This window comes from Oryctolagus cuniculus, chromosome X, assembly GCF_051225735.1.
Source record: "Oryctolagus cuniculus isolate XC-2025 breed Fujian yellow rabbit chromosome X, ASM5122573v1, whole genome shotgun sequence".
Taxonomy (NCBI): domain Eukaryota; kingdom Metazoa; phylum Chordata; class Mammalia; order Lagomorpha; family Leporidae; genus Oryctolagus; species Oryctolagus cuniculus.
The window spans coordinates 133,752,003-133,769,438 of NC_142888.1; the positions used below are offsets into that span (position 1 = coordinate 133,752,003).

The 17,436-nt window shown below is 40.9% G+C and overlaps 1 protein-coding gene across 13 annotated transcripts in view; it reads right to left on the bottom strand.

Moving 5' to 3' along the window:
- The window catches only part of LOC149119780 (trimethyllysine dioxygenase, mitochondrial-like), a 110,969-nt gene that overhangs the window by 82,092 nt on the left and 11,441 nt on the right, over positions 1 to 17,436 (bottom strand). For 10 of the 13 annotated variants that reach the window (XM_089324593.1, XM_089324600.1, XM_089324595.1 and 7 more), the window contains exon 2: positions 1,094 to 1,283. In XM_089324593.1, the coding sequence (XP_089180719.1) occupies positions 1,094 to 1,283 (190 nt within the window). Of the gene's footprint in view, positions 1 to 1,093; positions 1,284 to 3,241; positions 3,625 to 17,436 lie in introns of all 13 variants that reach the window. The other 3 variants (XM_089324597.1, XM_089324591.1, XM_089324590.1) reach the window with 1 other exon arrangement.

Consider the following 17,436-nt stretch of genomic DNA (forward strand, 5'->3'; position numbering starts at 1 on the left):
GGGTATTGTGGATCAAATGGTATCTCTCAAAAAGTCTTAACCTCTGGTACCTGTAGGTATAATCTTATTGGGAAATATTTGTACAAATAATCACCAATTCACAATGGCTCAACTTACAATTTTTTAACTTTATGATGGTATGAAAAACATACTCAGTGGAAATCACACTTTCAATTTTGATCTTTTCTTGCCCAGTGATATGTGGTATGATCCTCTCTTGTGATGCTAGGCAGTGGCAGTAAGCCACAGCTCCCAGTCAATCCCTCCATCATAAGGGGGAAACATGGGGGTGAAACTTACATCTCCCTACCCTCCCCACCACCTGATAACTTCTATGGTTATAACAGTTCTAGTCTATGACTTTGAAACCTTATTCCCTATATATTGAGGCTTTATTTTATCTTAGGTCATGCAGAGAGACAGGATTTACCTGGAGCAGGGAAGATTTCCCTTCCCCTAGCTAGAGTGGGATTTCACTATTTTCCAGTATTATTTTTGTCTTTCTCACAACTACCAAGGTATTTTGGAAATAGATGGCTAGATGTCTTTTTTTTTTTTTTTTTTTTTTTTTTTTTTTTTTTTTTGGACAGGCAGCATGGACAGTGAGAGAGAGAGACAGAGAGAAAGGTTTTCCTTCTGCCATTGATTCACTCTCCAATGGCCGCCACAGCTGGCGTGCTGCAGCTGGCGCACCGCGCTGATCCGATGGCAGGAGCCAGGTACTTATCCTGGTCTCCCATGGGGTGCAGGGCCCAAGCACTTGGGCCATCCTCCACTGCACTCCCTGGCCACAGCAGAGAGCTGGCCTGGAAGAGGGGCAACCGGGACAGAATCCGGCTCCTCGACCGGGACTAGAACCCGGTGTGCCAGCGCCGCAAGGCAGAGGATTAGCCTAGTGAGCAGCGGCGCCGGCCTAGATATCCTCTTAACTGCACAGAAAATAGTCATATCTCACAAAAAGGATATGCCATTACACAACAAAGTGAATATACTTTACTGAACTGTACACTTAAATATTTAAGATGATAAATTTTAAGTCGTGCAACTTTTAACCACAATTGAAAAAGTATATCTGTCTCCACATATCTCTTACCAAAATGATCTTCATGCTGCTGCCAGGCACAATTCAGAGGTTTGGAAACTGTATGGTACCTATGGATCGTTAAAAGAAATGAGCTTTTGAAGTTGGGTTGTTGAAGGGTTCGGCATATGACTCCTCCCTTCAGCAAAGCCTGGAGTTTGCTTTGTAGGTGGGACAACTTGCAGTTCCACATCCTAGAAAACTGGAAAATAACAAGACAGAATTAGTAACAATATAAAATTTTTATGTGACTACAGGAATAGCATTACAGGCTTAAATATGTAAAATAAATAATTTAATTATATCAATTAAGGAAAAGTAAACAATGAAGAAATTCTGAAAACTTAACACTAAGTGGTCTATAACCATTACTTCCATTTTCTCATGAGTCACTTTTATTTTATTCCTTGTAATCTTCCTTTTGTCTCACTACATTACCAAATCAAATTCTTTTTAAAAATCCACTAATTTTAATCTTCCAAACACATATAAGGGCCATTTTTCAAGTCTCAATTTTCTGGCCCTCTCTGATTGTGATATTTTTGATTGCCCTCATCCTGGATAATTGAAATTCATTTTCCACAGATCATGTGTGAGTGTGGGCAAGCTACTTAAAATCTTGATTCAATTTCCTCCTTAGTAAAATTAAGACAGTAACAATATTTATCTTTTGAGTTTAGTGCGAGGACTAAAGTACTTAGAACTGTATCTGGATATCATCTCATCTAAGAAGTATTTCCTACATTCCCAGAATAAATTAATAACAGTTTTCTTGTAATATTCTGCTTAAATCTCTTCCTACTTTGTTGAAATTGTTTATATATAGATATATTTTTTTCTCAATAATACTATATTTTTTGCAATAGAAAGACCTATATTTTGTCTATGGCCATACCATCCTGAACATGCCCAATTTTGTCTTAAAGACCTATATATGTCTTATTCTTTTTTTTGCATTGTAATATCTAGCATAATTCCCAATATTTAGTAGAACCCCCTAAGTGCTTATAATATTTGGATTACATTACACTTCTTCTAGCTTCATAGTAATAAGATGTTTGCTCTAAATCTTCACATAAGTAAGTGATACAGATATTAAATAGGTTGAATCAAAGATATAGTTTATAGCACGTCATCAGAAAATTCTTCTTTTGCCTATACTCTGTTATGAGCACTTTGAATAGGATAATTTAATTAACACAGAATTATGCAAGTTATCTAACCCATACTATGTTTTCCATAAGGGTGTCAAAGATTCGTTAAAAATCTTGCTGAAATTTAATTTCTTCACTTAACATGTATACTATGTCTTCCATATTTTCACAAAATATCTCTAAACCCTGTCAGAAATAAAAATTAAGTTTGTACTGAGTGACTTTATCAATAGTTTACAATTTTCTAAGTATACACTTACTTTAAAATCTTTTCCAGAAGGTAACTCAGGAGAGAGTAAGCTCACTAGTAAGAAGATTGAAGACTCTCTTTTCTTCCTTGTTAGAACTGATAATATTTTTACATAAATCCAGACTAAAAGCACCTCATCTGAGTTATGATTTACCCATTCCAAGACACATTTTTTTCTTTCTTATAGCATAATTAAAATATTGCTGTTGTATTTACAGAAATGCATTTCTATAAGCCTAAAGTAATTTTGAGATTTTTCAAATATTAATCATTTAGGCACATGTCATCTGTTATATTTATCCTTGCTTTTGTGTCCTTCTCTTACACTTTTTGTATATTATCATTTTTAAAAAAGGAACTATAAGCTCCTCTTAAAGCTTCCTGTGTGATCCCATGGCATTCCTTTTTTTCTCATTTGCTAGAAAAATTTGCTGTTTCATGGTCAAAATTATTGTTCTGAGAGCATCCCAACCTTTGAAGTCTAAAGTCATATTAATGTAAATTAAGATTCAACGAGTACCAATCATAGAAACAGGAACTTTTGGAGAATAGCCATAGCTAGAAATTCCAGTCAGTGAGCAATCACATAATAGGTCAATCTGAATCTTTTCATGGTTATTACTAAGGAAGAAGCACTACCTCCTGAAAGGCTTAAAGCCAAGAGACCATTTAGTTCCTGTCATTTTTTTCTTTCCAAATGTCTTTCAGATTTGTCCTTCTCTTTCTACTCCTATAGATGCTTTCATCACCTCATACCTGGATTATTGCCATAGACTAGACGGTTTCCTTGCCTTCAGTTCATCCATATTCCAATCCATTTTCCATATGACTGCCAGATTAATCTTCTTAAAACACTTTCTGCCATGGCTGAGAAAGAACTTCTAAGATCAATCCCATTCACAATAGCTACAAAAACAATCAAATACCTTGGAATAAACTTAACCAAGGACGTCAAAAGAGCTCTACGATGAGAATTACAAAATCTTAAAGAAAGAAATAGAAGAGGATGCCAAAAAATGGAAAAATCTTCCATGCTCATGGATTGAAAGAATCAATATCATCAAAATGTCCATTCTCCAAAAGCAATTTATAGATTCAATGCGATACCAATCAAAATACCAAAGACATTCTTCTCAGATCTGGAAAAAATGATACTGAAATTAATATGGAGGCACAGGAGACCTCGAATAGCTAAAGCAATCTTGTACAACAAAAACAAAGCCAGAGGCATCACTACAGGGCAGTTGTAATCAAAACAGCATGGCACTGGTACAGAAACAGATGGATAGACCAATGGAACAGAATAGAAACACCAGAAATCAATCCAAACATCTACAGCCAACTTATATTTGATCAAGGATCTAAAACCAATTCCTGGAGCAACGACAGTCTATCCAACAAATGATGCTGGGAAAACTGGATTTCCACGTGCAGAAGCATGAAGCAAGACCCCTACTGTGGGGAGCAAGCCGGACTAGACTGAGTTACTGGAATTAAGACTTATTCTATGCATCTGCTCTCCCACAATGTGGCGTTGGGAGAGAAGTAAACAGCTTCCGCACAGCTGCCTCCAGTTCAACTGATAAACTGTAGGACTTGCTCCTGATTGGAGGAGAGCAGCGTACTCGGCGTGTGGGCAGCCGAGTTGGGATTGGCGGAGGAGGACTATAAAGGAGGAGAGAGACGGCATGCACCAGGAACATCTATGGGGAACATCTAGCTGAAGGAACACCTGTGCAGCCCCCGAGAAGAGCCGGCCGGCGGTGTGCCGCTCCCCTGCGGAAGTGGGGAATGTGGACAGGGGGAACTGCCCTTCCACGGAGGTGGAAGGGATAGTAGCCAACCCGGGAAGAACCAGCAGCAAACCTGGGGAGGGCCGAGCAGACAAAAGAACAGCGCAGGGTCCTGTGTTGCTCCTCCACAAAGAGGGGGAGCGACATAATGGTGCCGTGACTCGGATAGGAAACCTAAGACGGATAGGAAACCTAGCTCGGATAGGAAACCTAGGACGGATAGCAAACTTAGGAGGGAAGAAACGGGAAGAACTGGGAAATTACCGGAGAGAGAGACTAGCAAACAGCCTAGGGAAAAGCCGGACGAAAAGGGTGCCGGAAGAAGCTATTGAAAGCCTAGGCATAGACTCAGATACGGACTACGGGGGGAGAAGCTGGGAGAAATCTCTAAGGTCGAAAGCGAAAGTGAAAGCTAGAACAAACAGACTCGGATGCGGACTGTGGGGAGAGGCCAGGAGAAATGAGGGAGGAATATTGTTGGAAGAAAACTTAGGGAAACATACCGGGTAGAGAAAAGTGTTAGGGAAATTGAAGCCGCGGGGGGCAGGCCGAGGCTGAAACGAAAGCCACTTTGGGATTCTCAAGTTAGCCCGGGAATAGGGGGCGAAAAGTTGAAACCGGAAGCTGAAACGTGAGCCTGGTTGGGATCCGTCTGATTAGCCCGGGGAGCAAAGGACGGGAAGCCAAACCGTGGGGCGGAGACGTACGCTGGGTTGAATTCGCCAGGCTAGCCCGGGGAACTTAGATTGAATGCTAGTGGCGGACACGTAAGCTACGCTGTGTTACTCGCGGAAGCCGCCGCATGCAGAGAGAGCGTGCGGGGCACAAGTAGATAGGGAACGGGGCTGGAGCGAGGCCGTGGTGCAGACGCGAAGGGCGTGGAGACCGCGGAGCGCGCGAAGCCGAGCCGCGAAGAGCCGCGAAGCCGCGCGGAGCCGTGAAGCTGCCAGCAGGGCGAGGCGCCGGAAAGCTGCCGAGAAGCAGCCTCGGGGCGGGCGCAGCCGGGAAGCCGCGGGGATAAGAGAAACAGAAGTTTAGAAATGGAATGAGAGCGGGAAGCTGCAGGGATAAGAGAAATAGAAGTTTAGAAGCAAAGTGAGAGAAATAGGAATGCTGGAAGATAGAAGTAAAATGGGAGAAATAGGAATGCCCGGAGATAGAGAAATAGAGAAATAGAAAGGCCTCCCTACAACACTGCAATGTGAGAGCTTGGATTCGGTCTGCCTGATTAAGTGAGGCGATGAGCACGATGAGCACCTGGGCGGCTAGCAGCTTATGCGCCGCAGGTCACCGAAGACAGGCACGAATTAACATCAGTAAAGCTTCCCCACAATGCAACAATTAGGAGGCTTGGATTCGGTTTGCCTGATAGGTTTTGTAAGCCCCTGCGGGCAGAGCAGAGCATGTGCTGCAGGGCACCGAACACAGGCACGCATCAGCGCCTAAAAACCTCCTCACAACATGGCGAAGAGAGGACCCAGATTCGGTTTGCCTGATAGGACTTGTAAGAGCCTGTGGCAACTCTAGCAAGTAGAGCAGAGTGTGTGCCGCGGGACACCGAAGACAGGCGCGTATCAAGGCTAAAAAATAAAAAGAAAGGGGGATCTGTGGGGAGCAAGCCAGACTAGACTGAGTTACTGGAATTAAGACTTATTCTATGCATCTGCTCTCCCACAATGTGGCGTTGGGAGAGAAGTAAACAGCTTCCGCACAGCTGCCTCCAGTTCAACTGATAAACTGTAGGACTTGCTCCTGATTGGAGGAGAGCAGCGTACTCGGCGTGTGGGCAGCCGAGTTGGGATTGGCGGAGGAGGACTATAAAGGAGGAGAGAGACGGCATGCACCAGGAACATCTATGGGGAACATCTAGCTGAAGGAACACCTGTGCAGCCCCCGAGAAGAGCCGGCCGGCGGTGTGCCGCTCCCCTGCGGAAGTGGGGAATGTGGACAGGGGGAACTGCCCTTCCACGGAGGTGGAAGGGATAGTAGCCAACCCGGGAAGAACCAGCAGCAAACCCGGGGAGGGCCGAGCAGACAAAAGAACAGCGCAGGGTCCTGTGTTGCTCCTCCACAAAGAGGGGGAGCGACACCCTACCTTACACCTTATACAAGAATCCACTCAACATGGATTAAAGATCCAAATCTATGACCCGACACCATAAAATTTTTAGAGAAAGTCAGAGAAACCCTGCAAGATATAGGCACAGGCAAAGACTTCTTGGAAATGACCTTGGAGGCACAGGCAATCAAAGCCAAAATTAACAATTGAGATTACATCAAATAGAGAAGTTTCTGAACTGCAAAAGAAACAGTCAGCAAAGTGAAGAGGCAACCAACAGAATGGGAAAAATATTTGCAAACTATGCAACTGATGAAGGATTAATAACCAGAACAAACAAAACAAACAACCAGGGACCTTAATAAACATTTTTCAAAAGAGGAAATCCAAATGGCCAACAGACACATGAAAAAATGTTCAGGATCACTAGCAATCAGGGAAATGCAAATCAAAACCACAATGAGGTTTCACCTCACCCCAGTTAGAATGGCTCACATACAGAAATCCACCAACAATAGATGCTGGTGAGGATGTGAGGAAAAAGGGACACTAACCTGCTGTTGGTGGCAATGTAAACTAGTAAAGCCACTATGGAAGTCAGTCTGGAGATTCCTCAGAAACCTGAATATAACCCTACCATAAAACCCAGCCATCCCACTCCTTGGAATTTACCCAAAGGAAATTAAATTGGCAAACAAACAAGCTGTCTGCACCTTAATGTTTATTGCAGCTCAATTCACAATAGCTAAGATATGGAATCAACCCAAATGCCCATCAACAGAAGACTGGATAAAGAAATTATGGGATATGTGCTCTATAGAATACTATATAGCAGTAAAAAAAAATGAAATCCGGTCATTTGCAACAAAATGGAGGAATCTGGAGCACATCATGCTGAGTGAATTAAGCCTGTCCCAAAGGGACAAATATCATGTGTTCTCCCTGATTGGTGACAACTAACCAAGCACCAAAAAAGGAAACCTGCTGAAGTGAAATGGACACTATGAGAAACAGTGACTTGATCAGCCCTTGTCCTGACTGTTGATGAACAACTTAATACTTTATCCCTTTTGCTGGCGCTGTGGCTCACTAGGCTAATCCTCCACATTGCGGCGCCAGCACACCAGGTTCTAGTCCCGGTCGAGGAGCCGGATTCTGTCCCGGTTGCCCCTCTTCCAGGCCAGCTCTCTGCTGTGGCCGGGGAGTGCAGTGGAGGATGGCTCAAGTGCTTGGGCCCTGCACCCCATGGGAGACCAGGATAAGTACCTGGCTCCTGCCATCGGATCAGAGCAGTGCACCGGCCGCAGCGTGCCGGCCGCAGCAGCCATTGGAGGGTGAACCAACGGCAAAAGGAAGACCTTTCTCTCTGTCTCTCTCTCTCACTGTCCACTCTGCCTGTCAAAAAAAATTACTTTATCCATTTTAGTATTTTTTTGTTTTACTTAATACTATTGGTAGAACTCTGTAATTAACACACAATTATTCTTAGGTGTTGAAATTTAACTGAAAAGTGATCCCTGTTAAATATAAGAGTGGGAATAAGAGAGAGAGGAGATGTACAGTTTGGGACATGCTCAATCAGACTTACCCCAAATGGTAGAGTTAGAAACATGCCAGGGGATTCCAATTCAATCCCATCAAGGTGGCATGTACCAATGCCATCTCACTAGTCCCAGTGATCAGTTTCAGTTCACAATTGATCATAATGATAGGACTCAGAGTCAAAGGGATCAGATAAATAAGACTAATGTCTGCTAATACTAGCTGATAGAATTAAAAAGGAGAGAACAATCCAACATGGGAAGCGAGATACACAGCAGACTCGTAAAAGGGCAGATGTCCTAAACAGCACTCTGGCCTCAGAATCAGCCCTTAAGGCATTCAGATCTGGTTGAAGAGTCCATGAGAGTATTTTAGGCATGGAAAGCCAAGACACTCTGGGAAAAAAAGGACCTATATGAAAGATGTCTGTGAGTGAGATCCCAGTGGAAAGAACTGGCCATCAAAGAAGGAGGCACCTTTCTCTGAAGGGAGGAGAGAACTTCTACTTTGACTATGACCTTGTCAAAATAAGATCAGAGTTAGTGAACTCAAAAGGCTTCCCTATCCTTGGCAACTCATGACTAGAGCCTAGGGTGATTACTGATGGCATAAACAAGAGTGTCAATTTGTTAAGTCAACAACAGGAGTCACTGTGCACTTACTCCTCATGTAGGATCTCTGTCCTTAATGTGTTGTGCAATGTGAATTAATGCTATAACTAGTACTGAAACAGTACTTTACACTTTGTGTTTTTGTGTGGGTGCAAACTGTTGAAATCTTTACTTAATATATACTAAATTGATCTTCTGTATATAAAGATAATTGAAAATGAATCCTGATGTGAATGGGATGGGAGAGGGAGCGGGTGAGGGGAGGGTTGTGGGTGAGAGGGAAGTTATGGGTGGAAAAAGCCATTGTAATCCAAAAGCTTTATTTGGAAATTTACATTTATTAAATAAAAGTTAAAAAAACACTTTCATCATGTCAGTATCCTGCTTGAGACCTAGATCAAGTGTCATCTCTCTATAAAATATCTTCAACTCTCGAATGAAGAATTAGGAGGTCTCTGTGCATACCCTTATTAGTACACTTACAACATGTTTATTTTTATTGCTATTTGCCATGAGCTCCTTGAGGACAGGCAAAAGAGTTGAGTCATGGTTTACAATGACACTCCAAGCTTCACATAATCATGTCCATCTATTTAGTCTCACCATCTCAGGGCTGTCATATATACTGTCCCCTCAGCCTACCATGCCCTCCCCTTAATTCTTGCTTATTCTTCATGTCTCAGATTAAATACCAAATCATTGAAAAAAACCTTCCTTGAAACCCTTATTAACTAACCAATTAATCAGTTTAATAAATATTTTGGGGACCAATTTGTGCCAGGCACTCATATTACTTGGAATTTATCAGTGAATAAAGGAAACAAAAAAATCTTGCTTTGAAGGCTGCTGCTCTGGTTTAGTGGACTAAACTGTTGCTTGCAATGCCAGCATCCCATATAGCAGTGACTGTTTTAGGCTTGGCTGTTGTTTTGCTGATCCTGCTCCCTGCTATAGTACCTGGGAAAGTACAGAAGATGATCCAAGTTCTTGGGCTCCCGCCACTCACATGGAGAACTAGATGGAGTTTCTGGCTCCTGGCTTCAGCCTGGCTTTTGTAACCATTTGGGGAGTGAACCAACACATGGAATATTTCTCCCTCTTTCTGTGTCTCCCTCTCTGTCACTTTGCCTTCCAAATAATAAATAAATCTTTTTTTAAAGTCCTGCTTTCATAAAGCTTACTTTTCAGTGGAAGAAGGTAGATAATTAAAAAACAATCAGTAAATTATATCATGTATTATAAGGTAATACAAGCTATGAAAAAGGCAATAGGATAAAAATGTTTGCTGAAGTTTTACTTTAAACATGAGAATGAAGATATTTGATCAAAGGTGAAATAAGTTATGATGATATCAGGGGTAAAGTAAGCTAGGCAGAGAGGACACCCGGTGCGAAAGCTCAAAGCTGTGATTGTGTCTGTTGTGGCCAAAGAACAGCAAAGAAGCCATTATGGATGAAGCTCAGTAAGTGAGAAGCAGAATAATAGCAGATAAAGTAAGACAGTTGGGGGTGGGTGGGTCATATCATATAGGGCCTTATGAGCTAATTTATAAAAACTGGACTGGATGAGAGTACCAAGAAAATCAGTATAGATATAGAAAATAAGAGATGATCAATACCTTTGCTAATTTCTCACAGATCTCTTTTCTTTTTCTTCAATGCACTTATTACAACTTATAATCATGTGTTTATTTGTATTTATTTATGTGATTATTTGGCTAATATCTGCTTGCCTTATTGCAGGAAAAAACTCCAAATAGAACAAGGTCTACACTACTTTCCATTGCTACTAGTACCTGGTATAATGACTAACAAAATAATATATTGGATCACATAAATTTAAAAAAATGGTCCTGGGGCTGGTGTTGTGGTACAGCAGGTTAAGCTGTTGCCTGTATTGCCAGCATCCCATATAAGCACCGGTTTTAGTCCCAGTTACTCCACTCCTCAGTCCAACTCTCTGCTAATGCACCTGGGAAGGTAGAGGAAGATGACCTGAGTAGTTGGGCCCCTGCCATCCTACATGGGAGACCCAGATGGAGTTCCAGGCTCTCAGTTTCAGCTTGGCCTAGCCCTGGATATTGTTGCCATTTCAGGTGTGCAACAATGGATGGAAGATTTCTCTCTTTCTCTCTCTCTCTGAAAAATTTATTTATTTATTTTAACAGATTCAATATAGTTCATAGATACAATTTTAAGAATAGAGTGATATTTCCTTCCTCCCTCCCTCCCTTAAGGTCTCATAATTAAATGACCACAAGGGCTATGCAAGTAACATAAGTCAAGTATAAGAGATGATGAGTTGTGGAGAGAATAGTAAACTGATGTGTCCAAAACTAATAGTCACCACTCAAGCCCCAGCTGATATTGCCAGACAGGTCTCATGTTGCTTGATCTTTAGTGGAAGAAAGCAAGGTCTTAGATTGCATTGAAGTTCTAAGAAGGTTTTAGCAAGGCTGTTGGGCAGTCCTCAAGGCAAACGTGTCTGTTAGAGGAAACTGATTCTCCAAGGAATAGACTGTAATTAGTATTCTGGCTATATTCATTCAGTAGTTGGGAGCAGTCCATGGGAAGTGTGCATTAACACAGCTGGGCATTTACATCACATTTACACAATTGGTCATTTACCTCAGATATTTTACAGGTATTTTTTTGGTAGACATCACAATGACTACCTTCAACTTTGTAGGGGTAATCCAAATATTATGGGCCCAAAACACATCTGCAAGCTATATTCAGCCCAACTGTGGACAGTTATCAGCTTCTTTTCTAGTCACCACATATGCTTCACCATCAATGGCTTTGTTACTTACAGATCCTGAAGAAGGTCAAAATGGATCATCAGTAGCATCGAGGTGGCAAGATTTAAGGTATCGGAACATGAACAGCTTAGCTTAAGTGGATTTAAAATTCTATCAGAATAGAGAGGTAGTCCCATAGTAAGAAGGGACAAAAATTCAATCCAAAAAGAAAAGACAAAGTATCTAAAAACATTATAGGAGAAAACAACAGTGAAGATAAAAACCAGAAATGGAGGATAATAATTAACTGAGCAGAATTCCGTATTTTTTACATGAAAGGAGAATGAATACTGTTACATATACTTTATTTAGTGTTTAGAGTTTTCTGTGAGATAAATAAGAGCTTAAAGAATTTAGGATCTGGGCCTGGCATTGTTGCTCAATGGACTAATCTTCTGCTTCTGAACCTATGTATCCTATATCAGAGCACTGGTTAGAGTCCCAGCTATTCTGCTTTCAATCCAGCTTCCTGTTAGTGATCCTGGGAATGCAACAGAAAATGGTCTAAGTGCTTGGGCCTTTGCTACCCATGTGGGAGACCTGGATAAAAATACTGGCTCCTGGCTTGAGCCTGGCCAAGCCATAGCTGTTGAGGCCATTTGATGAGTGGGCCAACCAATGAAAGATTTCTCTTTCAAATAAATAATAAATAAATATTTTAAAATAAAGAAAATAGTTTCTGAAAGCAGGGACAACTGCAGCATTTGGTGACTTGCAGTACTGGAAGGTAGGACAGGACAGGTTGAGGTAAAGCTGATGTCATACAAGGGTGGTCTATGGTCAAGAGGAGTGCCGCTGCTCTTTGAGCTTCCTGGTGTGTCCTTTGTACTAGTGCAGGGACTTCACGTTTCCATATGCTACACAATACCTTGTGGAATGCAGTGCTACCAAATGTCTTAAGGAGACTTCTTCCAGGGATCACTGAGGCACACTGAGGTGGCATTGTGATATAGGCAGAAAATTCAGGCTTGTTCTTAGACCATCAAGACTTAGTGGCATTGTAAGTGTAGCTCCTCCAACTCATAATCCCATACTAATTTCAACCACACATTCTATTTCCAGGTACCAAGTAATGTTTTTGTGAATGCGTGCTATGTTTTTCTGAGCACAGGTTTTGATTTGCTGTTACCTCTTAATTAAATTTATTAACACTAATGCTCACTGGAGAGGGTGCCTTGTGACCCTAAAGTAATTGGCCTCATAATGGGAACCATCCACCTGTATTCTAGGGGTGGTCTTTGGCTGCTGAGAGTTGGTAGTAACAGTATGGTCTAGATGCTCCATCAACCATGTAAGGGTCTCCTGCACTATTTATGTTGGAGAGGAACCTTGCTCAGATGCATAGATATTGTGTGATAAGATAGGGTATAAATGAATGGAGCCCTGAATGCCTTGGGCTCTTTTGGGACTCCAGAGACCATTTAACTGGGGAGTTTATGATGAATATCTAGAAAGAAAATATGACTTCAAGGTTGGCAATCATACTCTTGGGTTCTGTTAGACCACTGATCACATAGCACTCTTTTTTTTTTTTTTTTTGACAGGCAGAGTGGACAGTGAGAGAGACAGAGAGAAAGGTCTTCCTTTGCCGTTGGTTCACCCTCCAATGGCCGCCGCGGTTGGTGCGCTGCGGCCGGTGCACCGCGCTGATCCGATGGCAGGAGCCAGGTACTTATCCTGGTCTCCCATGGGGTGCAGGGCCCAAGCACTTGGGCCATCCTCCACTGCACTCCCTGGCCACAGCAGAGAGCTGGCCTGGAAGAGGGGCAACCGGGACAGACTCCGGTGCCCCGACCGGGACTAGAACCCAGTGTGCCAGTGCCGCAAGGCAGAGGATTAGGCTAGTGAGCCGCGGCGCCGGCCCCACATAGCACTCTTAATATGAAGAGAGAAGGTTTCTTTTCTCAGGGCCATACTTCCAGATATAATATTTACTGGGGTACCATTATCTCTTCCAAAGGCACCATAGTGCTACCACAATAATGGTTTCAAGGATAGGTTTCCTGAGAGGCAGGTATTACAATCCAGGGAGAATTAATACCAATGTCCAGGCAGGAAAGCTGTGAGCACTGCCAAAACCAGGAAAGAACCCATTAGAGATAGTCCAAGGAGGACCATTAATATGGAAAAAATAAGTCTAGAGTCAGGAGAAATAGAAGGTTACAATTAGTCTTCAATATGAAGGATAATGCAGATGTACAACAGGAGATCCTGACAACCAAATAAGAGATGGCCACTGTTAGTTAAATTGAATGGTTCATGATTTCCCTGTGAATGGGCCAGGACTTACATGCCAGACTTCCCTTCTGTATGGATTGAGGCATATACTGAAAGAATAGGTATATATAATTAAAGGAGATAGACTGTTCTAGTCAGAAGGTGTCAATGGTACTGATCACAGTATTGATCATAATATTTGACCTTGGAATGTCATGCCAATCTCTATACTCTCTGTGATTTTTCAAAGACCATTTAAAATCCTGTTCATTCAAATAATCTCATCTGGCCTACATAGTTTTTCTACAACCTGATGGTCAATAACCCATATTATTGAACCAAAGATGTTAGTATTGTCTTGATTTGAATTTTCTTCCTAATTGAAGTGTGTAGGGTTTGATTCTGCAGCTAGACTATAAAATCCATGAGTTTAAAGAAAAAATTTCTTTGTAACTCTTACAGAGTGAAATATATACTAAGGACTCAATATGTTTTTGAGTGAATTAAATTAAATCAAATCAAGATCCAACAATCACAGGTTGCAGGATAATCAGAAGTGCCTAAGCAGTGGCTAGTTAGAAATTCTAGTAACAGCAAATAACACAGAGATCAACTTCAATCTCTTTATGGTTACTACAAAGAAAGGAAAAGTCTCTCCTAAACATCCACAAAGAACCGCAACTTTTATAAACTTGTCCCTGTCAGAATGGCTAAAATCCAAAAGACAGAGAGGAACGAATTCTGGCAAGGACATGCAGAAAGGTGAATACTTATACACCGTTGGTGGGAATGTAAATTACTTGCCATTTAACCCTGCAATCCCACTACTAGGTATATACTCAAAAGACATGAACACTTTGTATCAAAGAGATACCTGCACCATCATGTTTATAGCAGCACTGTTGACAAAATATGGAACCAACCAATATGTCCATCATCATATGAATGGATAAAGAAAATGTGAAAATGTGGTGTGCATATAAATGCATACTACATTTAATCATTTTACACCAACAAATTGGATAATCTAGAAGAAATTAACATGTTCCTACACACATACAACCAACAAAGAATAAATCATGAAAGACACAAAAATATGAACAGATAAAATACAAGTAAGGAAGCTGCATCAGAAACAAAAACTCTCCCATCAAAGAAAAGTCTGGGATCTGATATCTTCTCTGTTGAATTTACCAAATGTTTAAAGAAGAACTTATACCAATAGTTCTCAAGTTTTTCCAAAAATTGCAAAGCAAACTTCCAAACACATTTTATAAAAGCCAGCATTGCCCTGGAATCAAAGTAAGACAAGACACCACGAGAAAAGAAAGTTATATGCCAAAGTCCCCAATGAATGTAGATGTAAAACCTCTCAAAAATACTAGGAAACAAAATTCAACAGCATATAAAAGGGGTCACACTGCATGAACAAGTGAGACTTATCATTGTAATGCAAGGATCATATAATATATACAAATCAATGAACAAGATATACCCACCACATTAACAGAATAAAAGATAAAACTGTATCATGTCAATAGGTGAAAAAAAAGGCAATTGACAAAATTCAACATCCTTTCATGATAAAAAAGAAAAAAAACTCCCAACAAATTAGATATGGAAAGAATGTGCACCAACACAATAAAGAATATATTTATGATAAGTTCATAGCTAACATTGTACTTGATGGTGAAAAGCTGAAAAGTTTTCCTCTAAGATCAGGGAAAATACAAGAATGCCCACTTTCACCACTTATATTTAACGTAGTACTGGACATTCTAGTCAGAGCCATTAAGCAAGAAAAACACATGTTTCCAGCATACTTATATTTTAAGCTTTTATATTTTTGTCTATAATCCATTTTGTGTACAGTATGAGGTAACTGGTGAGACTCGTGGTTTTTCTTCCTTTCCATACAGATACCGAGTTGTATCAGCACCATTTGTTGAAAAATATATATTTTCTCCATTAAATTAGTTTGAAACTTTTAATGAAAATCAACTTACCCAATAGTTATGGATAATTTTGGACTATGTATTCTGTTCCACTGACGTATGTGTTTATCTTTACACATTATCTTGATTACTGTAGCTTTACAGAGTGTCCCAAAACCAGACAGCATAAGCCCTTCAGTTATTTTTTGCTTTGAATGACTACATAATTCCTAGCAAAATTCCAATGTTGATCTTCACAGAAATAGGAAAAAAACCTAAAAATTTGTGTGGAACCACAAAGACTCCAAATAGTAAAAATAATTGAGCATAAAGAACACAGCAAGATCTGATTTCAAAACACTACCTAATTTCAAAATATGTTGTAATCAAAATAGCATAGTTCTGGCATACGAACAGATGCATTAACCAATGGAATTGGACAAAAAGCCCAGAAATAAACCCATATATCTATGGTCAACCAATTTTTGACAGAGGTGGTAAGAACACACAACAGGGAAAGGACAGTCTATTCAACTAATGGTGCTGGGAAAACTACCTATTCACAAGCAGAAGAATGAAATTGGACCCTTACCTCACCCCTTATACAAGAATTAACAAAATAGTTTCAAGGCTTAAATACCTTCAACTTTGTCCTTATTGTTTTGGCTATTCTAGATCCTTTGGTTTTCTGCATAAATTTTAGAATCAACTTGTTAATTTCTATTAAAAAGGCTGCTAGGACTTTAATTGGGGTTGCATTAAATCTATAAATCAGTCTGGGAGAATCCACATCTTAAGAATCAATATTCAGGGGCTGGTGCTATGGCACAGTTGGCTAAGCCTCAGCTTGTGCCACTGGCATCCCATATGGGTGCCAGTTTGTGTCCCAGCTCCACCTCTTCCAATCTCGTTCTTTGCTAAGGCCTGGGAAATCAACAGAAGATGGCCCAAGTCCTTGGGCCCCTGCACGGGCATGGAAGACCTGGAAGAAGCTCCTGGCTCCTGGCTTTGGATCAGTGTAGCTCGGCCATTGTGGACATTTGAGGAGTGGATGAAAGACCTTTCTGTTTCTCCCTCTCTCTGACCGTAACTCTACCTCTCAAATAAATAAACAAAATCTTTAAAAAATTTAAAAAAGAATCAATATTGAGACTTCTGAGCCATGAATATGGTACATCTTTCCATTTACTTAGACCATTTTGAGTTTCTCTCAGGGATGCCTTATAGTTCTCAGTGTATAGGTATTGCCAATATTTTGTTAAATTCATCCTCAATTATTTCATGTTTATAATACTAATTTAAATGTGACTATTAAAATTTTTTCTACTTCCAATTTTTCATTGGTAATATGTAGAAATACAACTAATTTTTGTAAGTTGTCCTTGTATCCTGTGACTTTGATAAACTCACTCACTACTTCTAGTGGCTCTTTAATAGATTGTTTGGGATTTTGTACACAAACATTTTTGTTTTAAATTTTTAAATTTGAGAACAGTTTTCAGACTTAAAGAAAAATTGGGGGCCGGTGCCGCGGCTCACTAGGCTAATCCTCCACCTGCGGCACCGGCACACCGGGTTCTAGTCCCGGTGGGGGCGCCGGATTCTGTCCCGGTTGCCCTTCTTCCAGGCCAGCTCTCTGCAGTGGCCCGGGAAGGCAGCGGAGGATGGCCCAAGTACTTGGGCCCTGCACCCCATGGGAGACCAGGATAAGTACCTGGCTCCTGCCATCGGATCAGCGTGGTGCGCCGGCCATGGCGGCCATTGGAGGGTGAACCAAGGGCAAAGGAAGACCTTTCTCTCTGTCTGTCTCTCTCACTGTCCACTCTGCCTGTCCAAAAAAAAAAAAAAAAAAACCAAAAAAAATTGGGAGATAGTACAAAGAGTAATATATCCTACACAAGATTTCTTCTATTATTAACATTTTATATTAACATGGTGCATTTTTTCACAATTAAATGAACCAATTTAGAAAGCCAGATGCCTTTAAATTTTTCC